The sequence below is a fragment of the Calidris pugnax genome, unplaced genomic scaffold (assembly GCF_001431845.1).
Source record: "Calidris pugnax isolate Ruff unplaced genomic scaffold, ASM143184v1 scaffold113, whole genome shotgun sequence".
Lineage (NCBI taxonomy): Eukaryota > Metazoa > Chordata > Aves > Charadriiformes > Scolopacidae > Calidris > Calidris pugnax.
Window position 1 is genome coordinate 1282977 of NW_015090879.1, and position 27835 is coordinate 1310811.

General features: G+C 47.3%; 1 protein-coding gene across 5 annotated transcripts in view; it reads right to left on the reverse strand.

Annotated features, from left to right (window-relative positions):
* Positions 1–27835, reverse strand: part of LOC106890635 (CUB and sushi domain-containing protein 2-like) — a 291319-nt gene that overhangs the window by 96661 nt on the left and 166823 nt on the right. For 2 of the 5 annotated variants that reach the window (XM_014946583.1, XM_014946586.1), the window contains 4 exons: positions 23243–23355; positions 14819–15001; positions 2795–3121; positions 391–585 (listed from right to left, as the gene is read on the reverse strand). In XM_014946583.1, coding sequence (XP_014802069.1) covers positions 391–585; positions 2795–3121; positions 14819–15001; positions 23243–23355 — 818 coding nt within the window. The remainder of the gene's footprint in view (positions 1–390; positions 586–2794; positions 3122–14818; positions 15002–23242; positions 23356–27835) is intronic. The other 3 variants (XM_014946585.1, XM_014946587.1, XM_014946584.1) reach the window with 2 other exon arrangements.

Here is a 27835-nt window from a genome sequence, read left to right on the forward strand (position 1 = left end):
ACCTGTTGTAACAAGAACCGAGCTGATAAAAATAATCCCCGTCATTCACTTCACAAAAAAAATCAGAAAACAGAATTTGGTGCTCAGTGATTATTGGACCAGCACCTCCCTCTGAGCAAACTCCCCTGCGCAGACACCACCTCCCAGAGCTGCGTGACGTCCTGGCCAGAACCCAGAGCTGAGGGTCCACCAGCCCTTCAGCTCTCAACAGCAAATTCCTCTGCCCACACGACAGCAAAAGGTCTCCCAGAAGGCCAGCCCTGTGTCTCTTCACTATGGGTTACCTGACCAGGACCTTGATAGACGAATTTACCATGCTTTTCCCCCAAAACACGAGGGACTATGTTCCCTAAGCACGCACAGACTAGTGGGAAAGACAGTAACATTTACCTTCGCATCTGAGCACGGCGTTGTTCCAGACCACGTTTCCTTCCTTCAGGATGCAGGTGATGGTTTCTGAGCCGTGGGTCCTGATGAAGCCCTCGTCGCAGAGGAAGGAGACGGAGCTGCCCAGCTGGAGGCTGTCACCGAAGCGCTTCCCGTTGACGGGCACGCCGGGGTCGGGGCACTCGTTGTGCCTGAAGGCTGAGGGGGAAAGAAAAGAGAGAACAGGGAGTGACTTGTTTCCCCCACCTTTGCCCAATTCAGAAATATATACGTTAGACCATAAACTTCGGAATTAAACAATGGTTTCATGTCTTTCCAATACAGACAACAGCACTCCACCCTGCCCCTACGTAGGGGACCTTCCTCACAGGGAACACCAAACCCCATGGACTTGAATTTGGGCCACCCTGATCCCAGCAGGGCTACTGTGTTCTGCATGGACGAGAAATGGCAGAAATCATGTCACCACATCCCCTCTAAGCTGCTGAGACACCCAAGTACCTGTTCCCATCATCCAACTTTACATCTAGTTGAAATCACTTCGATTTTTCTGTTCCCTGCCTGTTCAGCCACAAACTCCGAGAGGAAGGATGAGATTAAAGCCACTCGCGTCCAAGCGGTGCCGAAAAAGAGCCTGTAAAACCTAATTATCTTAGCAATCTTTCACGTATGAAAATGCACAAATACTCAAAATGGAGAAAGATTTTAAAAAACTCTACCGCACTGCCTGCAGATGCATAGAGAGGACATAAATTAACATTAATGAGAAAAACTGAAAGCTTTAAGGCCCTGTGGTTAAAAGTAAGGGTCTTCTCAGCACATTCTATGATTGACTGCCACACAGTCCCCAACCTTGCTTGTCATCGTTACCAGGATAAAGCAAAGGACACAGAGCAATTACCTTTCCAGGTGTTGCAAAGTTGTGTGTGGAATTGCACAGACACACAACATTGTTTAAAGGCTTGCCCTTTTCCAGCAGTTAAAAACTGGGCCAGCCAACCAATCAGAAAATAAGTCTATAGCCTTAATTCCCCATTAAGTGCATAATTATGTACTATATCTTCATATGCTGGGAGGTGGTCTTCAGAGATGAGCAGCAAATGAAAGATTAAAGCCTCCAGATTAATTACACACACATGCTTTTAGTATCTTTAATGTACTTGACCAAACTCAGACGAGTTCTGGATTTCCTGCAGAGCGTCGTTACTCTTACAATGTCTTGTTACACACACTGCTAAAGGGGAAAACACGGGCTGCATCTGTTCCTTGTGCTCTGGTACCTGTCCCTTGCAGCAATATGTTGTCTCCTCTCTTACCTAAGCTGAAGGAAAGGATGCTGAGGTGTCAGAGACAGGCTCAGGAGCTCCCTTTTGCTGGTTCAAGCCGTCGGAACAGATTAATTCAGGTGTAGCTAAGAGTCGTTTACAACAACTAAAAATTTGGCTTAAACCTCTTCGTGCAGGAGACAGCCCCGACTCCCAACACGGGTACCTAATGTACCAGAGATGCACCTGGAGGTACCACCAGAGCTTCTGGATGAGATGTCTCCCTGCTCGCAGGATGTGGGGCTCAGTCCTGGGTATGTGACATTACCACACACCGGCTCCTTCATCTGATGAGCCTTCAGCCTGCTCTGCCATGGCAAATGATTTCTTAAGGCCTCCAATTTTATTTTTTTTTTAAATAGAGGATTTGCAATCACAGCTAGAAAGGCTATTAATTCAACTGTGCCACTAAAGGCTATTATAACAAAGTCATTTATCAGTTCTGCTGAATAGGTTTAATAACGCTCTTTAGAAAATTATAGGACAATATGAGGATAAAATTACCATAGCATTCATTTGAGATTTGAAGACTGGACTTACGTGAAGCCAAATACATCTGTGGAAGTTTCAACGCTTTACATTATAAGACATTGCTACATGTTTCCTTTTATCTTCAAAGTCTCGCATGCTTTTAGGTGTCAGCAAGAGGTGATAGCACTGAGTGATGAACACAACCTTCCCAGATCTAATAGCTCTTCCTGATCTGCATCGAGCCGCCCGGGAAGCCCCATCTCACCTCACTGAGCAGAATGAGGGGAAGCAGAAAGCCTGTATCAGAGGGCAAGCTGCAGGCTGGTGGGAGAGCAGGAACCTGACTGCTCCAGGGACAGATAATCCAGGGACAAACTCTTCCTTTCACCACTGGACAACACTTAAACCTCACAGCCAGGAAGAACTTGCGCCATCGGCTCTAAGCTTGAAACCAATCCTCAATTATCCAACTGCAAATCTCAAGTAATCCCCAATTTGCAGACTTACTCTGGATTTGCCATGGTTTTAGTGAGATCAAACTCTTACCGTTAGTCTCCGAAAAGAACTTAAGAGCTTGAAATGAAAACTAGAAGGAAGGATCGGGCACTTACTGGTGAAGGTTATGTTGAAGCCTCTCTTCTCCATGGAGTGGTCGGTCTGGAACTCCAGCCTGGCTACGTGACCGCTGCTGGTCAGAGAGGAGGGGATCTGGTTTCCTGAGAAGGTCCCCAGCACCGGCGATTCGGCCGTGCCCCCGTCCTTCACGGCTAGGAAATCAAACTGGGGCTCCACGTCAAAATCATTGAAAGCCAAGTGAATCCGGCTCTCGGGCTTAGCTATAATTAACCAAACACAGTGCAAGCTGCTCCCGTATTCTTCAGGGTAATTTGGTGACAGCACAATCCCAGATGGGGTGGTGAAGTTGAAAAAGCAGGAAACTGCAATGAGAAACCACCATCAATCACGCAGCACGGGGCTCCGACAAGCTGCTGTCATGTTTCCCCCTTCCCTCATCCCTCGAGCCGGGCGATTCCTGCAAATTCCCACTTGCTTTGCTTCTCAGAGACGTGTAAAGAAAGGAAGGGCTCAGTGCTCCATTCACTGCTACGTGTCAGTGATTTATTTGCAGGGGGAAGAAGCGACTTCAAAGTACCCTCCGAGTCCTGGTTGAGTTTGGTTTCCAGTTCCTGCCCCTGTTTTCACCAGGGGCTCCTCACACGCGTGTGCTCTGTGCCACGCACGGCGCAGCACGGGGTGCTTTTACTGCACTAAGAAAACGTTACTCAGCCAGGAGGGGATTTGGTATTTTGCTGGTGAATTCTCCCACACGTCCCCCAGAGGATGCCCTCGCAAGAATCAAACACGTGGCTGCAGCCAGTGCAAAATAAAACAGCATTAAACAATCAGCCTTAATAGCAATAATGTCTTCTATGGTGGCCCCAACTCGGCACCAGCTACAAAACCCGAGGTAAGGCATCCCCTCAGCAGAGCTCCAGGCTCCTGGGCTGCCATCCGGACCCAAGCCAGCCTACAGTGCTGGGTGAACTTTCCAAGAGTCGCTTAAAAATCCACACTTTTAGTTTACCTTTCTGTTTGCTAAACACAATTTTCACCTTCTCTCCTCAGCAGATGTAACTGCTCCTGGGCAGTCCTGCTCTGAGACAAACCCCTCACATTGAGGCCATCCCTGTCCTGTATTAAATATTTGGATGATACAGCAATAAATTGACAATTCCTTTGAGAAGGAGCCACGAGTCAATTTGCCTTTGTCCATCTCCTTGGGCAGCTCTTCATACCTGCGCCAAACGAGCACTGAGAAACGAAGGCTGCTGTTTGGTTTTGGTGGTGACTTTGCTGCCCTGGGCAAGGAACAGCTCAGGAACCTTCCCGAGGTGTCCCCAGTCTCCAGGGGCCGGGGACAACTCGGAGCCAGCAGCTGCAGCACCGGTGGAGGGCAGGTCCCCTTCCCACAACAAATAAATCACTGACTTCTGCTGGGCCAGCATGGGAACAAAAAGAGGCAAACCAGACTGCCATTTCCCATGGAAATAATTAAAACAAGTCTTAACATGAAGTGGAGGGGAAGAGTGCGTATGAACAAAATCTTTAGCTCTCAAGGGTTTTCAATATATACTGTATTTCAGCTGACGAGGTCCAGTCATTTGAAAAAGCAAGGCTACTCTTTAAGTGGTACCTCCCCAACGTTGGTGAGATCTGATGGACGTACGCTTTACTCATCTCCCTCCCCACCACCACCCTCGGTAAAATCCATTACTTGGAACATACATCTCCCTAATTCCCGGCAAAAGGACATCGCACAGGGGCTGAGACTGGTTTTAGTTTGGCATTTATACAATTATTTGGTTCAATGCTCGCCCTCCCTCTGTTATTTTCCCTCTGTCTTCCTTCAACGCTTAATGGTTTCAGATCAAATAAGATGGACGTTACCATGACGTTATCAAGGCTAAGAGCCACACAATCTATTTCCTGCTCTCAGCAACAAAGAGAACAGATTAAAGAGAAAACAAACTGCAAAATATCCTCAGGATTCTGGCTCTTTACTAGATGCTGAAATATCAAGGGATGCTGTCAAATAATTCTGTCAGCAAAAGCTGGGTATAATCTGCCTAGGAACAGTTATTGAAAATGAATGCATCCAGACGCGGAGAAACATCTCGGCAGCAGGAGCCCCTCCCAGGAGCAGGTACCTCCTATAAATTTTTAAATCCAAAGTGGTAAATTAGCATTCACACAGGAGCTACAGTATCACACAGCCAGCAAGGGAGAGGTACAGGTGCCGGTGCAGGAAATAACAACAACAAAGAACTTGCTGACAAAAGAGGGAAAAGCGGAGTGAGGGAAGAATAGAAAATTAAACTTTGCCGGATAAAACAAAACGACAGGTTAAAAAGTAACAGATAAAAAAAGCCAGAAGCCTTCATCGCAGGGAAGTAAATGACGATTTTGATTTTCCATAAAATAACAAGTGCAGGAGACAGGCAAGTTGCAGGAGGTTGGAGAAAGGCCACTGTCCCAGGCACCCATGTCCCAGGCACCCACGTCCCAGGGCTGGGCACCACGGTACCAGCTCCCTCGGTGCAGGGGGAGCCCTCCCAGAGGGACCCCTCCAGCCCAGGAGGCCACAACGGATCCAGAAGGACCATTACTGAGATCACGGTGTCTGGGATACATGATTTTCTTTATCTTTTTAAGCAGGAGGGGTTTTTCTTCAGCATGGAAGGGGGTTTTTGCTCTGGGGCTGCACTGGGCAGAGCTGGCACCGGGACCCCCAGGAGCCTCTGCTTTCTCAGAACTGCTTTGCTGGACATGAGGATAAAAGCAGCAGCTGTTTAATGACATGTCAGAGAGAGGAACGTGCTATTGGGATGAAGATGACAGTACCCAAAAAAGGCAGAAGAGAGCTGAGCACTGCCTGTCTCTGCTGTTTTGTGCCCCCGAGGAGCGAGCAGCCATGGGAACGGGACAGACAGACAGAGCTCAGCCCTGCAGCCCCTCCGTCAGCATCACTCAGCCAGGAGTCCCCGGGACACGAAGGCCTCGAGCTAAGAGATGGAAATTCATATTTATTATCGTTTGTATTAAATGTGAAGAGAGGACATTTCATTATGTTCATAGCATCGGCTCGAATTTATAAGCCTGTGCTGACCTTTGTCAATAGTTGTTATTACCGATCAAGTACTGCCGAAAGCAGTAAGAAAAATCCCTTTATTAAATACAGCGGAATAAATCACAGCAAAACTCAGCAGAAACAGAGCACCCATTAAGGCAGTGAGGGCAGTCATTAACGAACGAGCACAAGGTATTTATCCCAGCCACCACAAACATTATCAAGATTCCGCCTTCGTTGAGAGCGGTGACGCAGGGAAGACACAGCTCATTGCTCCTTGTCTTGGAAAGCCGAGCGGGAGACAAGGCTGTGGCCCGAGGGCAGAGCCCCACGGTCCCCGTGTGTGATGCTGTGGCTGAGGTGGACACAGAGCCTGTCAGGAGCTCTTCACCAGCAGCTCTCCATCCACAGCTCCGCGTCGCTGCGCCCTCAGCCCGCAGCAGCGTCGGAGTTTGTCTGGGCTGTCCAAGCACAACTGGCTTCTCTTTTCTTCTGCCTCCTCACAGACAGCTCGTTTCTCCTGCGAGGAGCTCCTGGTGGCCCTGATGCTCCATCTCTGCTCATCCTGCGTGGGAGAACCCAGGGCTGATCCCGGGGACAGGGGACACCTGCAGAGCACGGGCAGGGGGACGGCACCGGGTTCGGGGGCTGAAAACCAAGCAGGGAACCGCTGTAATGTCAGTCTCCATGGAAACAATAAAAAATCCTGACTGCTCTCTCAGCTTTTAGGTATCATTCCCACAGACTCTGACCGCTTGGGAGAGAGCTTGAAGACAGCAGCAGATTTTCTGCCTTACCTTTCCTTTTTAAGAAGATCCCTCCTCTCGGCATAGCTCGCTGATGGACTGGAAAAATAGGACCTCAGCAGGAGCCTGGTTAATAACCGGCATCTGCCTGACTGGGGGAAGCAGCAGTCCCAAATAGCTAACAGTGCTGGAAGCCCAGGGCACTGCTCACACTGCGAAGCAAAGTGCTTTACATTTTGTATTTTCCCCTTTCTGTATCCGCCGTTTCAATAAACACATCTGCATCACAATGCGTTTTCCTTCTTAAAACCCTGAGGCACCAACAGGGCAAGTGGGAGGCGAGGAAAAATCGTCTAGAGCAAATATTCACTGGGAGAACTTTTTTTTTGCATTTCAGAGCAACAAACTCTTGAGCTGACTCTGATGGAGTAGCTGTCACCGGCAGCGTGCGGCTCACCGGGGGCGGGAGAGGAGGTGTGTTAAGAAGAATGAAAAATAGGCAGGTTTTGGGTACCAGATCTTGAGGAAAACATCATCCGTGAACTTAAAATAGACTGTACAGGAGCCTCTGTGCACCAAGAAGACAGCTCGAGTACCAAAGCAGGTTTCGCTTCTACCCACTCGAAGCAGGAACTGTGATGGGGTTGCTGGGAATAAGATAAGTTCCTTAAACTTACTGGAAGATGCCAATCCCCACTAGGACAGCGTTGGGCTCCTCATCTGCCGGGGCTTCTGCAGCCATCTGCTACTCAGGAGGTGCTCCAAGGCTTCTGCACAAGGATGAGATCCTTCCCCATGCACCCCTCTTTATTTTAAGGGAACTCTCCCCCTCCCTGCAGTCTCTCTTGGGGTTATTGGTGGTGTCCACAAGACGACAGAAGCTGAATTGTCACTTTGTGGCCAAAGCCCCAAACCAGTCTAGTGGTCTTGTTGGGTACCTTCCCCATTCTGGTCCTTCATGGTTGAGCAGAGCATCCTTCCTCTGCTGCAGAGCATCCTTCCTCTGCTGCAGCGCTCGTGGCTGCTGCCAACTGCTGCAATGCATCCATCTCCTGCAGGACAGGAGCTGCAACAGGCAGGGACGTGACGTGGGTTCCCCACACTGTCCCAGCACAGTGGGTGCATCAACGATGGCTCCTCCAACACCAAAAGGACAAGGCACCCCCGTGGTGTAACCGCAATTGGGGCGACGGCAGCTGCTCAGTGGGATTAAGAGGGAGTTTGGGCAGGTTTGGCCACAGGCAAAGCTCTGCCCATGGGGAGCAGCAGAAAGAGCCTCACAGATAAACCTGCACACATCGACGCCCCCTGCAAACCGGGAATGTCCCACTGCAGCTTTCTCAACCACCAACCCCACGTGTAAACGTTAAATAAAATAAGGTGGGCGTGAGGGAACGTCTCTGCAGACCTGACTGAAGATGGCAACATCACACCCCCCCCACATTCCTGCTTTCTGGATACAGAGATAGGGGAAGGGGACAGGGACGGCCTCCTCGCCTGGTAAAACCAGCGTCGCTTCAGATTCAGACTCGTGCAAAGAGAAGCAACCCATCACGCTGAGCAACTGCTGTCAGGAGCAGGGACAGATGCCTTGGCACAGGACAGCTCGTTTGTAGCAGCACGAAACCCCATCAGGGTAACAGTTCAGCTGATCCAATCAGCAAAATAACAACCATGGAGACATCCCAATAAAACTGCATCCTCCTGATGAGCGGCGCTGAGAGCCCAGCTGGGAGCATCTCTGGTGAGCTGTGGGCACAGCGACGTGGCCTGACACCACGGTGAAGTCCTCCATCCCAGCTCTCCACACCTGTTGATGATGGGAGAGCTGCCCACATCTGCTGGATCACCACCACGACCTGGTCTGGCACCTCATCACCACCACCTTCCTGCTGAACCAGGCCGACTCCACCAGCACCCCGAGCCCTGAACAGTTTGACAGAAGCCAAGAGAAGACTCGGAGCAGCAGCCCACAGCAGGGGATGGTTTCTTCTGGCCCTACAACTGCCAGACAAAACTCACTAAGTCACATTGAGGAGAGAACAGGCTCTGGTGTGACCCAGGTGGATGTCAGCGTTCCTTAGACATAGACACCAAGGGAGACGTCGCAACAAGTGGGATGCCTGAAGATGCACAGCTTGTCTGAGACGACTCTCAAGGAAGAGTGGAGGGGACTGGTTAAGGAGCCCTTTTATAAAATCACAAAAAAGGAAATGGAAAATTTTTCTATAGGTTACAACAAAAATCACCTGGGTAGATCATGGGGGACGGTTACAACCCATTCCAATATCATTGTTACACCAAAAACCACCTGGGTAGATCATGGGGGACGGTTACAACCCGATTCATTGTCATTAAGAAGGTTTTTAATGTGTTCCTGCCCAGCACAGCACTCCAGCAGGTATGTCTACTTAAGCAAACATTCAAACGTCAGTGCTTTGACAAACTGGGGCTGCAGCGCAGAACGAGGGCTTTGAGGGAAAGTGCCCTGCTTAAAATTAAGGAGGGAATGGTCTTACATGGCTGCAACCGCGAAACAAGGTCGTTAACAAAAGCTACAAATCCCCCATGTACATAGAGATCATGGTAATCCTGCCTTCATTTAATTTGCTTCCCTGGCTGCAGAGAAAGGCTGGATCTCGCCGGCTCAGGGGAACGGGCTGAAGATAAGGAGTGTTTTGCCACCGATTTGTGGCTCTGAACCCAGGTCAGATGAAGGGCAAGCAGAAGGTGTTAAGGGGTCCTGGAGGACACCCATGTGTTACACCAACACAGAGGCCACCTAAGGCCGGGCAGTGGCCCCAGCAGGGAAGGAGCCCGTTTCTTGGCAGGGTTTGAGCTGCACAAACCCAGGATGGGACCAGTCACTTTGCAGAGGTGGGAGCTGATGTGTTTTGGTAGGTTTAAGGTTTGCTACCAGTTCCCTTCCCCAGCATGTCTTAATTAGAGTGTTCTCTCTGCCATTTCATTGGGAGGATCCTATCAGGGTGCTTCATAAAAACACCAAACAAAAAAATTTAAAAAAACCCACATGACAAACCAGCTTGAAAATAAAAAGTAATAGGATCCCTACACTTCTTCCAAAATCCACTAAAAGCAACTGCATCTACAAGCAGATAAACAAGTCCAAAGTTAGATAGAAAAAGAAAACCTGTTTACAGTAGAAAACCTGTTTACAGCAGGAGGGAGAAACACCTCAAGAGTTTAACATAAACCATTCCATCAGCTCTGCAAAAAATAAGAGGAATTAAGAAAAAAAGAAATAATATGAAGAGCACACAATGAAATCAGGTTTCACTGGAAGAACAAGAGCCTACACTACAGGTCAGAAGTCTAAAAGGCTCCCCTTTTAATGAAAAAAAAATAATCTCAGCTTCTTTAAAATAACATTTTCTGGAATTTCTGACTAAAGAATTATTGGACAATAAAGGATCAGTCTGATCACCTCATCTGTCCACCTCCTGAATACAGACTGTGAAATAATTCCTGCTTCCCAGAGCTCCAGAAAGGAGTATCCAAAGTCAATTTATAAATGTTCAGGTTTGAAGAACCCATCACTGCCTTCAGTAATGCCAAGGGTTAACTACTCTGTTAAAAAGCTATTCTTTTTAGAAAGGCAAACTATGCTTTTATCACTGCTAACTTAAGAGACACACTTTTCTCCTAATTATTCTTCCTAGGGAAGGCTCCATGGGTTGTGGTGAATAGTGGGGAGAAGAAAAGAGAAGAAAGAAAGAAAGAGAAAGAAAATAATGACCAACTGACAATTTAATTTAGAACTAAATGAAAAACTTGTCAAGTGATATGAAATTACATGGTTCTGTTCGGTAGATTGCTGGGAAAACATCTATTGCACTTTGCATTTCCAGCTACTAATCCTGAATGTTTGTACCAGACAGTGCTCACAAAAGGTTAGCCACTCAGCTCCAAATGCAAATGTGCACTCTTTGCAAAGAGGAGCAGAGATTATTCAGCAGGTATAATAGGCCAATATGGGATTAACAAAAAAAAAAAGAAGAAGAAAAAAAAAGCAGTAATTACCACTAAGGAGAAGAAAGATTTTATAGTGCTATTAAGGAAAATCAGATGTTTAAAAGACTGGAAAAATGCACAAAATCATAATGTCTCCGAAGAGGACGACTGTGTCAGTGCCGCGTGGAAGGACGGGGGGACATGGGCTGTGCCGACCCCCCGCTGGAGCCAACTCAGAGGCAACTCTCCAAATCCCAACAACACGAAGGATTTTGTTGGGCTCAGCTCAGTCCGGGAGAGTCAAGGCACCGTTCGGTGCAAATCGGTGAGGAGCAATGGGCTGTGGTTGAGGTCTTCAAGTGAACAAGAAGGGAAGGAAGCGTAACATCTGTTCCAAAGCCAGAGAAGAAAACACACAATTTAACATAATTTCAATTGTAAATGCTTTGGGAAATGCCTTCTGCTCTGTTTAGAGCAATATTATGCATGGCTGTAAGCAGGTCTATAATACAAAGAGAGTTTATGAAAACACAACAAAAAAAAGTCACTGGAAACTAATGAAGATCCTAAAGCAAGACCAGAGCAACACCAAGACCCCTGCAATGACTACCAGGTCAACGGATGTGAAGTGTCAGGAGGAATCCAGAAGCACTGGAACAACACAACTCAAATGATGGCCCCTCCAGTTAAACATACACACACACACACACACGTTTAACCCCAGCCTTTGTGGGGTTGAAATCAAGCGACGCCAAACAAACCCCCCTCAGTTCAGTGCAGGAACCTCCACCCACCAGTCTGCTCAATGCATTGCCATCAGAACGTACATACTGGTCTATTTCATGGGTTTATTTTCCTTTAGAACATGGGACGGGTCCAGAAAACTTGGAAGTTTGCAAGTCTGAGATCAATGAACCGAACTTGTATCAGGAAATAAGCTGTTTTCAGAAATGACTCTCCCAAAGCAACTGGCACAGGATAGTTAAGGCAAAAACTTTGCCTTTATTCAGTGAGATGGTTACGAAGGACACCAATCCTCATGATGATTTATGCCATAATCTATCACGGAAGATGACGGCACTGCTCGGCGCAAAGTCAACCACTGAGCTAAAGGTGTGGGACTGAAAACTGGGGAGTTGTAGGTCTCAGGGACAGGGTTGCAGGGAGGAGGAGGAGGAGAAGGAGGAGGAGGAGGAAAGGGAAGGGGAGCTACTGGAGAGGAAAGCAAAGACCCTTGTAAAACTTACTGAGCTGCTGCAGAAGCCCTCTGAGAGCACCATCCTTTGCAAAGGGGTTGTTTGCTCTTCCTTTCCTTAGCAAGGAAACATAAACCTTGTGAAACAAATTTTGGTCACAAAATGTTTTGTAGCAGCGCCTGCCACTGCAACAGTTCACATAAAATTCAGGTAATGAGTTTTTTCCCTACTATACACGAGTATGTTTAAGCAGTAATTCCAACCATGTATTTGAAAGTTATGGCCCTGCTGACAGGCCCTGCTCCCCGGCTACGGCTGCCCGGGCTTCCATCACCATTCCCACTGCAGAGACCCAACAACTCACCAGCTTCCTCTCAGAGCTGTCATTACGTCTGGTGCCCCATTCATAAGCTTAATAACCTTCTCAGCCACAGGTACCTGTAGACTTCAGCTTGAATAATACATCCCTTATGAGTTCCTACCATCAGAGCACAAACCTCATCTAAGCAGCACAAGGGTTTTCCTCCAGTGACGTTACCCACACGACATCTCCTACGCCCGTTTTGCCATCCTTCAGGAAAACTAAGCTCTGTATGAAAGCCAGGGCTGGGGTTATCCCGGGATGTGAGGGCTGCCCTGGCCTTCCAGAGGTACCACAGTTCTGTAACTCGGAAAATACAGGTGTCAGAGGGAACAACAGTAACGACAAGGCTGATTGGAGCACTACGAGGTGCTGCAGAAGAAGGAGAAAGAGGAGTTCAGTCCCCAGCCATCGCTGAGAGCCAGACCCCCACATGGCACAGAAACACAGACCAAGCTCAGAGCAGACAGACGGACGATTGTGCTGCCCGTCCAGCACTACAGGCTCCCAGCCTCCTGTGGAGCTGTTTCAAATATCCCAGGCCATCAGAGATAATCTCAGCACACACAGCAAGGGCAGGGACACCTCGGCTCCGTAAGGGGTTTGCAGAAGAAACGCACTACCAAGTCTTACGAAGTTTCTCAAGTGCCCCACGTGCTCCCCCGGGCCGGCGGAGGGATGGGGAGGGATGGAATGGCAACAAAGAGGATGAAGATGGAAGGTCTGTTATCACGAGGGCACAGACAGTCACGAATTAAGAACCCGTTGCAATAAGCAGATGCATTACTTAAATGGTTTGTGTTGCTTTGTCATCGAAGCCCCAGGAAATGAGTTCTCCACAATAGACTCTGTCTGCTCATAAATCACTTGCTCAGGACAGCAGGATGCACCACAGTGTGCTGTTTAATCTCCCTCTGCATTTGTCACGCATTTGCAGCCGGAATCAGAAGCACTGAATTGTTTGCATATTCCAACTAGCAGCACATAAATCAGGTTACCTTATTTTCCCACCTCATCCCCAGTACATTTAATGGTCTCCTGACGTTTACAGAGAGTTGTCACTAATCCCACTACAGATTTCATGCCAGGTTACACATTTTGTCATCTCACCTCTTCCGATTCATGCACACTAATATGATGCTGTCTGGAATAAAGGCAGGGGAGTAAAGGTGTAGAGAGGGCTATGAAATACTTTTCCCGCTATCTACATGTTGCCTTGTTGATTCATAAGTATCCAAAGCTGGATTACAATGGAATTATTTCAACGAAAAGATTTGCACCTGTGCTATCCTTTGCACAGAATGCTGATTGGGGCTCCATTTGATGCCCCTCTTCAATATCTGTCTACAAAAAAATAATCCTGCTTTATCGAAGTCTCCTTTCTGCACTGCTCTGACCCAGCCCCCTCAGACTGAGCACAAACTCCCAGCAAGAACCTCAACCAAACCATCAGCTCTTCAAATTCACCTGAACTTCTGGGAAATTAAAAAAAAAAAACCCCAAACTTCTGACGCCAAGCACAGAAACGGTCTAACGCTTCCCACTTCAAAGATAACCAGGGAAACTCCATTTTCCTCATCAGTATCTTTAACTGATTTGCTTCTAGAGAACACCAAGTAGGAAGGGAGTCGTGGCATCTGGGAACGGCAAAACTCCCCAAGTAATTGCTTCCTTTCCCCAAATAGACATAGAGCTCAAATTAGTGGTTGAAAAGAAAGGCACTTACTTGCAAACCAGCTTCCCACATTCTCCCATAAATTGCCGGTGCAGGGACACTCCCCACCACCACTTCTCCCACAGAACCCAGACTCAGCTCTGCAGGAACAGGGTTTCCCCCCAGGCTGTGAGATCTCCTTGGTACGGATCAAATCCTGCTCCGCTACAAATGAGCCTGTTGTACTGCAATGCTTAACACCAGCACAGCTATTTATCTGCACAGTGAATACACACTTCTAAAAATTAACATTTCTATTTTCTCTCCATCCATTTTTTCCCACACTTCTGTCCTCTGTCTGTTGCTCAACCAAATTTTCCTTCTTATTTATTTGTTCGGTTCAGTCTCATTCCCCTAGACCAGAGTGTCTGCTCAAAGGCACAGACCTCAACATACCCAACTAAGTAGAGATCAGACAAAAAGGGGAGTTTGCTTGTCACCAACTGGGGAAAATATAGATACTTTTGTGAGTTTTGGTAATGTCCAAATACAACATTGCTTCTGACTGAAGGTGCCATCAACATAATAAAGCAGATTAACCAATGTAGCTTCAAAGGACAGTGAGACCATTAAAACCCGATGGGTACTGTGCATGTAACTCCCATTTATATCTGAAAATTTTATTCTAGTCACTACTGAGAGCATAATACCTCACTTCTGCTGAGAACTCATGCAACAAATTAAAAATTGAGGTCCAGCAGCAGGGAGCCTGAATATTGTCAGATGATGAAGGAAAATTAAGTGGCCAAAAATAGAATCGAGTTTTAAATTCTTATTTTTCTTGTGCCCATGCCTCCTGTCCCGGACACAGCAGTCCTGCCTTCTCTGCAGAGCGCCGGGGGGGCAGAGGGGGGAGCAGAGCCCACCAAGCCCAGGTCTCCACCAGGACACTGACCCCTCCTCATCTCTGCCACCGCGAGAAGTGGCCCCATCCCGGGTACCAAGCACAAACACACGGTGACCACCTCACCTCACCACACCAGGAAGATATTTTAAAGCCATCTCCTCACTGACTTACAAACACAAACTGGTTTCTGAGCAGACCACTGGCTACTCTTTTGGCAGGTAATGGTTTTCTGTCCCTTCAGCTCAAAGGCAGGCTGGCACTCAAACTTCAAACTGTCCCCGTGGCGGAAGGTGGATCCTTCTCTCCTGCCGTAGGCCGGGATCCCGGGGTCACCACAGCTCCCTTGGTCGATCTCTGAAAGAAAAAGAACAGAGGTTTCAGGGGGGAAGGCTCCGACGCTGAGCTGGTGCAGTGCCCATCGTACGTGTGGTACTCGTAGGCACGGCATTCCCGAGGGAGCACCGGTCCCCTCCGCACGGGAGCGGGGTCAGCAGCGATGCTCAACACAGCCGAGATCTGTCTTTAACACACACATTTTACCACTGTCTCTGAAAGGCCCTAAAAACCTCTCTGAACAGCTTCCCCATCCTTAATCACAACTAAACGGGGCTTGGAGCAACCTGGTCTGGTGGGAGGTGTCCCTGCCCAGGGCAGGGGGTGGCACCAGATGGGTTTTAAGGCCCCTTCCAGCCCAAACCATTCCGTGACTCTAAGAACTAAATGAAAAATCCAGCGATACCCAAGGAGATCCCACTCTGCACCAGTTTCAAGGACTTCTTTAGAAGCAGAGAGACCACAAATCACCCAATGGGACCAGAGTGTTGTCTCGTTTGCCAAAGAGGACACTGTGGGGTGTGTTTGCTGGATTGCCAGGGCTGCCATCTCTCCCCCCCCTTCCCACCCCCCTTCCGCTCCTCCGTGTGGTCCCAACGCAGACGCTGACACCTTATTGCATGCAAACACCAGGTAATCTCTTGTTGCACATGTGTTTTGACTTCAAGTAAATCAGGGACACAATTTTCTGTTATCTTCTGCTCCGTACAATTTCATTTCAAAGGGGCCCTGCTCTGGCTCACTATTAGCTACAGAACTTCATTCCTTTACAGCCTCCTTAGTGCTCCCACATGATTTATCTGCTTCACATTCATCTCGTCTTCCACGTTCTCTAGTTTTTATCCCCATCATCTGTGATCAGCCGCGCTGTCTTTTCTCCCGGTTTTCAATTTCTTACACCAAATTGGAAACTTCTTTTATGACATTTTCTTTACGGAGAAAAAAGCACATAATCCGAGATTTGCATTACTCCATCTAATATTCCAATTTGCTTTGAATAACAACAAGCACCTCATTATTATTCTGACTTCAGGCAACTCAGATACAGGTGTATTTTGAATAGAAGTCACAACAAGGCACCTAAAGCTTCTGCTGCTGCTCTCTGCATCTTCAACTAGAAAGTCACTGCCAGGTAATAAAGCATCCCAAAAATATTTAGCATAAATTAATATTAATATTAAAGTTTTCATGAAATGGGTTTCTTTTTTTTTTTGCCTGTCAGTGAAAAGAGTTTGCCAGGATTTACATATCTTCCCACAGACTTTGAAAATCCCAATATTTAAGATTTGTACTTGCATATAAGGGACAAAAAATAAAACAGTTTGGATATTGAGGCAGCACTGAACTGTACATTACTCAAAAAAAAAAAAGGAGACAAATAGTGCAAATCATGAAAAGAAAATTCAGCTTTAAAGCTCAATAAATAGTAACATGATCAAAGGGAAACATGTCTATTTTAAACATCTTTGTGTCCTGACAGAGACACAGGAAACGGGTAACGCTTTCTGCTCCGACACAACAGCCTTTAAAAATTATTTTTTGTTGTTCTTTTCCTTCTCACACCTCGAAGTCTTGGAATACAAAGCCTGTGACGTGCCCTGGGGATGGAAAACCTTTCCATGGGAAGGTGCTGGTACCTCAGGAGGACATGGACACGGACACGGGTCACTCCAGCCACCACAGGAAGGGCCAGGGCAAGTGATGCCATCACCTCCCAGCCCACTCTGTACCCGGCACCACGTGGAGCAGAAGAACCAGCACTTCCCAGGCTGCTCCTCCACCTTCAGAGGCTCTTGAGAAGCAACAAAACTCTTTAACACATGGACACACACCATCTTCCTGCCCATGGTGACTCCAGCGAGGGAGCCGTGTCCTCCTAAAACCCGTGGGAGTTTTGCCATGAGGTTCCTCACTGACCCAAAGGGCTTCCCTCCCCACGTACCCGTGGCTGCAGAGGGATGGTGGGCACGGATCTCCCCCGAGGGGCTGCAGACACTCAGCAGCTCCAGCTTCTGCAGAAGCCAAAGGGAGCTACAAGTGTTCAGCACATCCATTGCTTTTGTAAAACGAGGACACGCTCAGGCTTCCAGATACTCAGAGAAAATGCAGCCAAGCAAAGAGAAGTAACTCCCTTCGAGCCTCTGCTGAGAAAGAATAAAGGTAACAGAGATGCTCTGGATGTGCTGATCCAATGGTCTCCTCCCTCCCGGCCCCCTCCTCGTAGAGTCCTCTCCTGTCACACTGTGTGAACCCCGGAACATCTCCATGGAAAGAGTCAAATCACGGGCTTAAGAATGGGAGAGAAATGAAGAATAGGAGTTCACTTTTTCTACCATGCACACCACCTCCTTGTTAGCAGCAGGCAACCAAAACCAGCACGTTTTATTACATTAGAGAGGTCAGAACACGGAATTTCTGTCCTGAGAAAATCCCCTGGTTGCTACATTTCTTTTCATACATAGTAAAATTCATGAAATATTTAGCAGGGCAGAAATTCCAAAAATGAGTGATTCAGAAATATCAAAACATGTTACTTCAATAAGATTGAAACATTTCTCCTGATGAATGTTTAAGTAAAATCACTTCCACATTAGAATAATAAAAGTCAAAACTAAACAAGAACATCTAAATCAAGTGTTTTGACATTATTTAAATGAAACAAGTTGAAATGAATCTTTCAAAACTTCTCCATCAAATATTATCTCGCGCAGATAGGATTTTGACAAAACAGCATTTTCTAAGGGAAAATGTTTCACCAGAAATTTTTTTTCGTCAGCTATTTGTGCTATTTGTCTGCTGGAGGTGGGTGGGGGAGCCGGGTCCCTTGGCTGAGCACGGAGGAGGCCACCTACGCTCCTGGAGTGAGTAATGAGAGCCAGAGCCGCAGCCCCCGTGGGCACGGGGGGGTTTGGGCACCACCAACATCCCCCCCTCTCCCTTCCCCACTGCTCAGAGCGCCCCGGGCACCCAAATTCAGGGCACTCTTCTCCTGGGGGTCCGTGGGAATTTCTGCTCCTGCCTGACTCAGCTCTGGAGGGAAAAAAAAAAAAAAGAGGATTTTGGAGCTGCAGAGCAAGTGCTGCACCAGCAAAACTCCAGGTTCTGGGAAAAATATCCACAAGAGGTGGGATTTGCGAGCACTTCCAGGCCACATCTGAGGGAATCACACAAATGTTATCCCTAATCAGGAAAGACCCTCAAGAACAGAAGACAGCCTCACATATGTTATTTCATATATATATATATAAACTTTGCTTAACTAATGAAAGCTGACAGCGTTAGGTAGGTGTCTGAAGGAACCAGGACCAGGGAGTCTCTATCACCTGGTTCTTTTGTTGATTCCAACAATGAGGAAAGAAGGATCTAAAGAGGAAACGAGAAAGCCCTTTCTCTGCATGTCTTTGCCACGTCCCTCCCACCCAAACCACCATGGCAGGGCAAATGCAGAACCTGAATCCTGCAGGCTCATTAAAACCCTGTGGCATAACATCAAACTGCCCCCACTAAGGTTTAGACAAGACTTAAATACAAGTAAGGCGACCCTGAGAGCAGCTCAGGTCAGCACATCATAAGCTAAAAGCCTCCACGTCTGTCGGTTCAGCAGTATTTCAGCGCCAGGGTTTTATGACATGAGTCAATGCATTTAATGGAAAAGCAGAGCAGGAAAGATATAAACACTAAGTTTTCTGACAGACTTCCACCATCAACAATATCATCCTAGAATCATAGGATGGTAAGAGTTGGAAGGGACCTTAAACATCATCCAGTTCCAACCCCCCTGCCCTGGGCAGGGACACCTCCCACCAGACCAGGTTGCTCCAAGCCCCATCCAGCCTGGCCTTGAACCCCTCCAGGGATGGGGCAGCCACAGCTTCTCTGGGCAACCTGGGCCAGGCTCTCACCATCCTCATAGCAAAGCATTTCTTCCTGATATCTCATATAAATCTCCCTTATTTCAGTTTAAAACCATTCCCCCTCGTCCTCTCACTACACTTCCTGACAAAGAGTCCCTCTCCAGCTCTCCTGTAGGCTCCCTTCAGACACTGGAAGGCTGATATTGCGGCATTAGGTCACATAGAATCTAAATAAATAAATAAACACACATGTAAAACAATGAAAACTACCTGCACGTTATCTGGGCTTCTCAGGAAAAGCTGAAAGTATTTCACCAGGCAAAACTCAGAGATGGTGCTCCAAGGCCAAGGAGCAGAACCTCAGCTCCCAGAGCTGGCTCTGAACAGCAGCAACATCAAATCTGGTTTCAGAAGTGGGTTTTTCCCAGATACACATGTGTATGAACACCTTTAACCTGCAGGCATCTACACAGAGTTTTGTATTTATGTAAAAACATATGTAAACCCAGACGTAGGCACCCCACAAGCGTTCTGACCAAACACCTTGGGCAGCACCGATTTGATTAGAAGCAGGAAGGTCAGAAGAGGAAATCTTCAAGCTCCAGCTCTGCAGAGCTCCTAAGCCTCTTAGCACCAGGGGGCTATGTTTCAGCTCTGGAGCTCAGCTCTGGAGCCAAACCCTTACTCAGCATTTCAACAACAATAAATACTGTTTAATCACACCCTGCCTGCAGCACACTGCTAGATGGGAACAGAGACCTTAGTCAGCTCTACCCAAACTAACCCAATCCCAACAGAAATCCAAACTAGATTAGCGTGTCTATAAATCTAGTTTTAATTTGAAATTATTACTTTATATTTAAAAGATATAAACGTAAGACTGAATTAAAATCTGGCTTTTCAGTTTCTTCGTATTTTAATATTTCTGTCTCTTACCACAGAATTCTGTGCTATTGATTTACTTTCATACTGTTGCTTGTAATAACCTCATGCTCACCAGTAACAGAAACCTGTTTTTCCCCACACCTCTCCTGTGAGGAGCATCAAGCATCTTCTGCCCACCGCTGAGGAACACAACGGCGGATTGAGGATGAGATTAGGGGAGTATGAATCCTCTTCAACGAACCCTACATTTGGCAAGGACTTTTGAAAATGTTACCTCAAGGAATTATTTATTCCCAGCCAGTAGGAAGGGTTGACCTGGGACCTCTCAAATAACCATCCCGGTGGCTGCTCCGAGGGGAAGGTATCTCAGAAGGCGGCGTCTGAGACCAGAGGGAAGAAGGCAGAAGATAAGACCCAGGAGCCCAGGAGGTACAAGCCCTCGCACCATCAAGCACTACCTGGCAGTACCCACCAGCTCGCTGCAGTCGTGAGAAAGAAAAGACTTTTCCAGCAAAGTGGAGCTTAATACAAATTTCTTCTGACAAGCGCTGGAAGTCCAGAGCCGTTGTTGGCTGTTATGAGCGAATGTCTGTTTAAAAGGATAAAAGTGGCTGCAGTTGAGACATCGGAGATTTAGAAGTAATCTTCATGAACGTTAATGAGCCAGACCCTCAGCTGGCAAAGACTGACACGGCTCAACTGGAAATCAATGCTGTCACACCGACTTACACCCCAGAGCATTTCTTCCAAACGCATCCAATCTTACAGTGTGGATTTGGAAAAACCTGGATCCAGATTCCTTGTGGTTTGTACCTTCTTCCTGGTGCAAATTTGCTTTCTCTTCACTCCCAAGTGAAGCAGAAGGATGTGGTTGGCTCCCCCTTCTCAGGAACCCCATATTAAGACTTTGACGGCGCATCGCCCTCCTCAGCACGGTCCTTCCAACGGGCCCCTCAATAAATCTCGGAGGCGCAACAGTTTCAGCACGAGAGACAGGCTTTATGACTGCACTGCACTTAAAATGTACACTAAAACTTACAAATTTTAGGATAGATGGCTATTTAAGCATATTCTATAAGCAATATTCTGTCCTCCTATTAGGCAGATTTTTTTAGTCTTGACTTTATAGAGCTCCATTAGCTGTAATTTTCCTCTGGCAATTAAGAAGAAGCGTGGCCATAAAACCCATACTGAAACTTGTTAGTAAGTTGCGTATAATTTCATAATGTATTTGGCAAGTGCTAATTGCCTCTTACTTAAATGTCTCTTGCTTTGGAACTCAAAGCATTTGCAACAACTAAGAGAGTTTTATGGACCTGGCTGATTGGAGGTCACCTTAACCCCAGGACAAGCCAGCATGGACCTCAGGCAGGGGTGCATTTCCTTCTTCATGCACAAACCCATTTTCCAAGGTCAAGAAGCAGCTGTACAAAACCTGCAAGGATGCCCAGAAAAGATTTGAAGGATGAGGCAGAGAGTAGCATCTACCTCTAATACAGGCAAAGGACAGACGTTCCGTGGGGAAAGGTCCCTCCTTCACGGCTCACCAGGGGACACCAGAGCCAGAACCTCCCCTTTCTTTTCTTCTCCAGGGGATTATGGACATAGAAGAGCAAAACAGGCAGCCGCTGTGCAGGTCAAGCTGATGAGTAGGGACAGGAGAATCACATTTGACACTGGAAGCTCCACAGAACAGGACTCCAAAGCATGAATGATAATGGTGATGCCCAAACCCGCTGGGGAGGTCACAGGGAGCAAGAGCAGCTCAGCTTTGCTATAGATCAAGCCACCAGTAACATCGAAGCGAGTCAGAGGAGGGAAAAGTCAAGCTCCTTATAGATCCAAAGTTCACAGAAGATGAACAACAGCATAAGGAAGTCCCTACATCATGTGCTTTGCAGCTTTATGTGCTATGCGATAGGGTAAAGGTAAGATTTATCAAGAGACTGGAAGAAAATGTCCACATTGCCCTTCGGATGAGCTGAACAAACCCGAGAGATCTCAAAGCAGAGCTGAGGGATGCTTTTGCCTGTCCCCACCTGGCAGGAGGGGATGCAGTGGCTCTGCCAGCCTGCCAGGAACCAACTGCAGACCAAGGGGGCAGGGGATGGACACCACAGCCACCACAGAGCCAGGCTGGGGCCATCACCCCCAGTAAGCCTGCAACAGCACCATCGAGATGCTCCCCGGACCATCAGGCTGGATTTGCCTTTTCCTTCTTTAAATTCCATTCTCTCTCATCTATGTCTCTCTGACTTTTCTGCTGACCAGGTCCTGCAATCCTGGAAATGCTCCAGCATCACCACCCAGTGCCCCCCCCCGCGAGGTCCCGCTCAGCGACCCGCACACGGCGACGTTTTGTTCAACCAGGTTTTCTGGTAGGTCAGGTCCCTTGGGGCTCCTCACTGCTGTTCATTCAGCATCAACCAGCAGCACCACCGTGGGCAGGTCCTGGCCCCAACACAATATGACACTTCCCTGAAACACGGCAAGCCCCAGGGAAAACACTTTTAAAAATGAATGAACTCTAATGTGTATTTTTGGCCCGTGAAAGAAACGGATTTAAATGTTACTGCTGATGCCAGTGGAAGCTGCTGGGACCCAGACGCTTCAGGAGCAGCCCCCATGTCTAGATGAATATTTATACGCCTGCTTTTAGACATCAGAGCCAAAAGAGTAAGCCATCCCTGGTATCAGCAGGTCAGAGAGAAAACCGAAAGGCATTCAAGTGCCCTGAGAAGAGATTCAAGATGACAACACCCCCAAAAAGCAGCTGACATCTAAGTGGAAGCGTTCCTTGCTCCAGGAAAAAGCTTCCCCTCCACGGAGGCTGCGGGGTGGAGGAAGGAGCACATGTTCTTCAGAGCAGCCCTGGCAGAGGAAGGCAAGGACCACGGGTGCTCACACCAAACCAGGAGACACGAGATGGAGGTTGCTGGAAAAATCTAAACCCAACTGAAGGCAGGTATCTAAGAAAAGCTTCAGCTGGAATCACGAGTCACTTACATGAGTTAGAAGGAACACTCTTCCATCACACTTTCTCTAACTTTGCAAATACCTACGACAACAGTAGAAGCTGAAGCTTATGGCAGAGTCCAGCATTCACATCCAAACACATCTCATTAGTTTATTTTGAAAAATCCCAGCGTTAACTTTTATTTCATTTGTAATACTCCAGACCAGCCAAAGTTGAAAGTAATTGATACCACTGATATGCTGGAACCACTGACTGCTTGCTCTCATTTTCTCCTGCAGACATAGTCTGTTGCCATCAGCTGAAATGCACCAACCCTTTTCCAACAAAGCAGACGCCAAGGCAATGAAGCCTCACCCGCCCAGCCTGCTTTCCTGGAAGAGAAATCATGAAAGCTACTCTTATTGGAGCAAAGCTTCAGCTTTAAGAAAAATCTGCAGAGCTTCAATATATTTAGAGAAGCTTCTTGCTTTTCTCCCAAATAACTGTACCCATCTCAGCCCTGATCCTTTTAAAACAGGTAAATTCTGCGCGAGAGGCCTGGATTACCTTCATACGTTGCTTTGAATCCCAGCAAGTTGCTGACACTGTCTGTCTGGAAGAGGAGCCACATCTGGTGGTGTGTGCTAACGATGAGATCTGGGACTGTGGTGCCAGTCAAGCTGTAAAAATAAATAAGAACAAGTAAATAGCCTGTATGTCTGCCCAAATTATTTTCCCACCAAAGTAAAGGCCACATATACCTCTACAGGAGCGGAAAATAACCAGAGCAATGCCAACACAATTAAGAATAGCCCCAAAACAAAACCCTGTCCAAAAGCCTGACAGATGTTCAAGAGTGATGAACCCCTGGGTACGTTCCTGCATACCACCCAACCAGGGAGTCTTCTACCATAGCTGGGGGCCTGCAAGTTACTGTCATCACTACTATAATAATTACAATTTAGTACCATTATTACAGTATATTCTCCAGCATCAATAGTAATCATTTCCTTTCTCACTGAAGCAAAACATAAGCAAACAAACAAGATCCCCAGAACTCAAACTGGTGACTGAACCTTCTTAACTGCCTTTAGGGGTATATTCTAGAATTACAAAAATTTACTTTCAACGCATTCTCTGCTATATTTCTATCCTGACAGAGACGCTTCCACAAGGATCTCAAACACCTCTGGAAGGCAAGGCATGAGCCTCAAATCTGCTGAATGCCCTGTGAGCCCTACAGAAGTGCTCCCAACCCAGGCAGTACGGGATGACCGGGATGACCCTCCAAGGATACTCCCAGGAGAGCCCAAGAGATTCAGAAAAACATCCCCAATGCATCTGCATCAATGAGCCACGTGTGCTCATTCAGCCTTTGGGATTCATCACCCCGTTGTGGTTTGACACAGCTTTAGAGCTTTGTCCCCTGCCCACAGCAGCACCAGCAAAGCCCCAACACTTGCAGAAACACCCTCCTGGAGCCCAGCTCCTTCCCTTCCTCCGCTGCCCGACGCCGAGGAACAGCGTGGGAAGGGACCATCACTCCAGGAGTGGGGGCGTTGTGTTGCCTCTCTTCACGGCAGTGTTTAAGGTTGTTATTACACTATTTCTGCTAAGGTTTCATCTGCCGTAAATTTATAAATTACCTTAAGTGCAACTACTGCCAAGTGGATAGCTGGGGTTTTTTTTTTTCCCTGTAGTGTTTGCTTAAATCTAAATCCATACATATGTATAGGCATGGCTTCTGCCTGGTACTGTCCTCAAGTACAACAGCAGCACCTGAAAGACTTCTTGATAAAATTGATCCCTGAGCACTCAAGGCAGAATTACGACAAACCAGTCCTGGAGGGAACGAGCCCAGCAGCTGCGTGCTGATAGCATCCTCTGAATAAATGGAACTTCCAGCCTCTAGGCGTAATTGTCGCAATTCCCGGTTTCCTGGGTAATCGGAGAGAGTTTGGCTGCTCTGCCAACCACTGCCTGTCTAGAGAGAAGCCAACGGCTGCTCCACGGGTCATTCTACTCACTTGGCATTCTCAACGCTGGCTGCCCCCTGAATGCCAGGCCCTTTCCAACAGCCTTACAGGTACCTGATGGTCATGGGACCTTCCCTGCCATAGACACCTCTCCTCCCATCCCAGAGAGGGTCACCAGCCCCATGAGACCCAACACCACTCACCCCTCAAGCGTTGGCCATGGAAGTGGACAGTGTTTTTCCCTGCAATCACACTCACGTCTCCCAAGCCCATTCCAGCTCTCCCATTTCCACCCTCACCTTTGCTCTGTTGTTGCTTTGACCCGCATCAGAAATTCTATTGATCCCAGGGTGCCGGTAAATTAAGAAGTAATCTTATTTTAATGACCATTTTGCATCCGGGGAGCGCAGAAGAAGTGCTGTTGTTGATTCTTCTCAAGTTATTTAAGCAGCAGCCGGGCAGGAATGAGGAACATACCAAGAGAAAAATCTCCAGAACAAGGCGCTTCAAAGGTTTTTGCATGCTTTCCCATTCCACTTTAACAAGCTGAATGATTGATTTGGGTGCTTGTTACTTTAGGGAATAAAATCCTCTCTGCAAGTGAGAAAGCTCAGCCTAACAATCTGTTCTGTTCTGAGACGTATTTTACAGGGATGAGAGTGAGACTGGAAACAAATGGTGCCTCAAACCCCAGCCTGGGACAGCGTCTGCTGCTTCCCAAGTTGACTCAGACCCATTTCTTGATTTGAAAGGCTGTGGGACCGAGTTCCTCTCGAATAGGCGAAAATAAACGAAGTAGAAGAAAACTGGAACTCATATGTTTGACAGGGTTAGGTTTCTGCATGATGATTCCTCCAAAAGCACTCCAGCTTGTACCCGGGACATCCAGCCTGGTACAGGAATTCAGCTGACGGGAGGTAAAGAGGGCACCAACTGCTGAGAGAAGTTGTCCATGGGCTTTCAACCACATTCACTACAAATGGAGCATTTCTGTGGGCTTCACACCTCTTTGACATTTCATTAGTTTTCAACTTATCTTCCCAGATTAAAAAATAAATAAATAATTTTTCCCTGTTAGGATTAGCATCAGCAATTTAATGGAAAGCTCTCCTGCACTGGGAGAAGATACCAGACGCTGCACCTTGTGCGGACGGTCTCAGATATCCCACATTTGTATTAGCAAGGTGTCGGGCAGCTAATACAGAGTGAGAAAAGGTGGAATGATTAAAATCAGATCTAGAAAAATCTTCATGGGCTTTAGGCAAACAAAAAGGGATGGAATGAAATCATTTCGGCAAGTTATTACAAACTACTCCCCTGGCAGTAATTTGCACATTTTGACCAATCAGCTGTGAAATGCTCTGTGACACTTTAATTACAAACACTTTTGCACTAATCAGATTTACATTCCCATACGTTGCAGGTTAGAGTTCCTGACCCCAGTATCACTGGTGTTCACCAGTGCCGAAATAAAACCTATAGTAAAACGAACCTCAGAGAAACAGAGATTTGGGAAAGACAAGCAAACATGAAGGTAAGTGAAAAGGGAGTGGGAGGCTGATTCATGTGGAAAAACAAGTGAAGAGGAGGAATTAAAAAACACAATATGAAATACTCTCTACTAGCTGGAAGGAGTACAACAGCTTTGCTGGAGTAGCTTTTGGAGAGCTGTTTGCTCTTACACGTTTTTGATTAGAGAGAAAAAGAGTCTTTCAAGTTAAGATACTAAAGCTGGATGCTGGAGCCCATGGTTCCAATACCCCCTTCATCACTTCAAATACTCCTTCTGAAAGCCAGGGTGACTCTTCCCTGCTCCTGCTCCAGGACCTGGCCCTGCAAGTGCCCACTGGAGACTCTGATGAACCACTGCCTTCCATCTGCACTCGCAAGAGGCAAACGATGCCCCAAGGCAGCAGGGAGCCAGGCTTTGGGAAGTGCCTGGGACCTGAGCACAGTCCTGGGGCACGTCTGAGCCCAAGAATGAGGACAAAATACTTGCAGGTGCTCAAAGGTGAGCTGAAGTGAGGAATTCCAGGCCAGCATGGGGCACGGAGCTGTGCACAAGGCAGGATTTGCTCCGCTTTTGGACCCTCCGGCTGTTTGTGCCCCGTGGCACGGCTGCGCCGGGGGCTGTACTCACAGTGTGGGGCTGCATCGCTCAGAACAGACACTTCCCAACGTACCCAAATATACAGCACCTCGAGGTCTCCAACAGTTCTTAAATTTTTGTATTTCCAAACAGCTACACAGTATTTTACTTTAACGATTTTAACTGTAATGATTCAGAGAAGCTGCAGCAGAATCACCATTTCTTCAGCGGGTTTGAACGGTACACAATTATCACAACTACGTCTGCACGATACACAAATTGATTTCTCACTGACCCTTCAGAACAGGAACAGAGAGACTTTTCTGAAGGAAGGGCAAACAACAACCATCAACATCAGCGGCTTAATGAGAAATTGATGCTTAAGTGCTGCAAAACACATGGGTGAGGGAAAACCCTTGCCTTTGATCTACTAACCCTCCTGTTCCTTTGGATCATTCCGACTGACACACTCCTTCCAAATGAAACCAAACTTTCTGCAGTTATTAAGCACAGAGTAGATGGCAAACACCAACAGAGCCCGTTTCCCTTTTATTCCCTGTATTAGCTGCACTGTAATATAAAGCACTTGGTCTTCAAATATTCTAAAAACAATAGACAGACAACACAGCATTCTTTAATCTAATCTAATCTAACAACCAAACTCCTCCCAAAAACATATTTAGATGGGAAACACTGACATAGGAAGGCCTGGAAGGAAAGCAGGACTACCTACAGTGATTCCTCTACTGAAGGAACTACCGTAGAACATCGCACCTGCAAACTAAAGGGCATAAAATGAACTGGATCGATTCTCAGCCTCGAAGCACCACAAAGGCACACGGGGTGTAAAACGCTCAGGATGTCATTGAAAGGTACTGGATTTGCAGCCACTTTGCACTGTTAAAAATGACAGCACCAAGAGGACAGCACAGGAGAGAGGGAGTCAAAGATTTCTCAGTTTCTGCCTGATGTGTATTTACTCTTGTATCCAAACTTTAATCACGTTCACTCCGCTCCCCGGGCAGCCCCAGCCTCTCTCTAAGGTGTTTGCTTCTAGGAGAAGTGAAGCACAAGCAAGAGCCTGTCCGTCGCCGA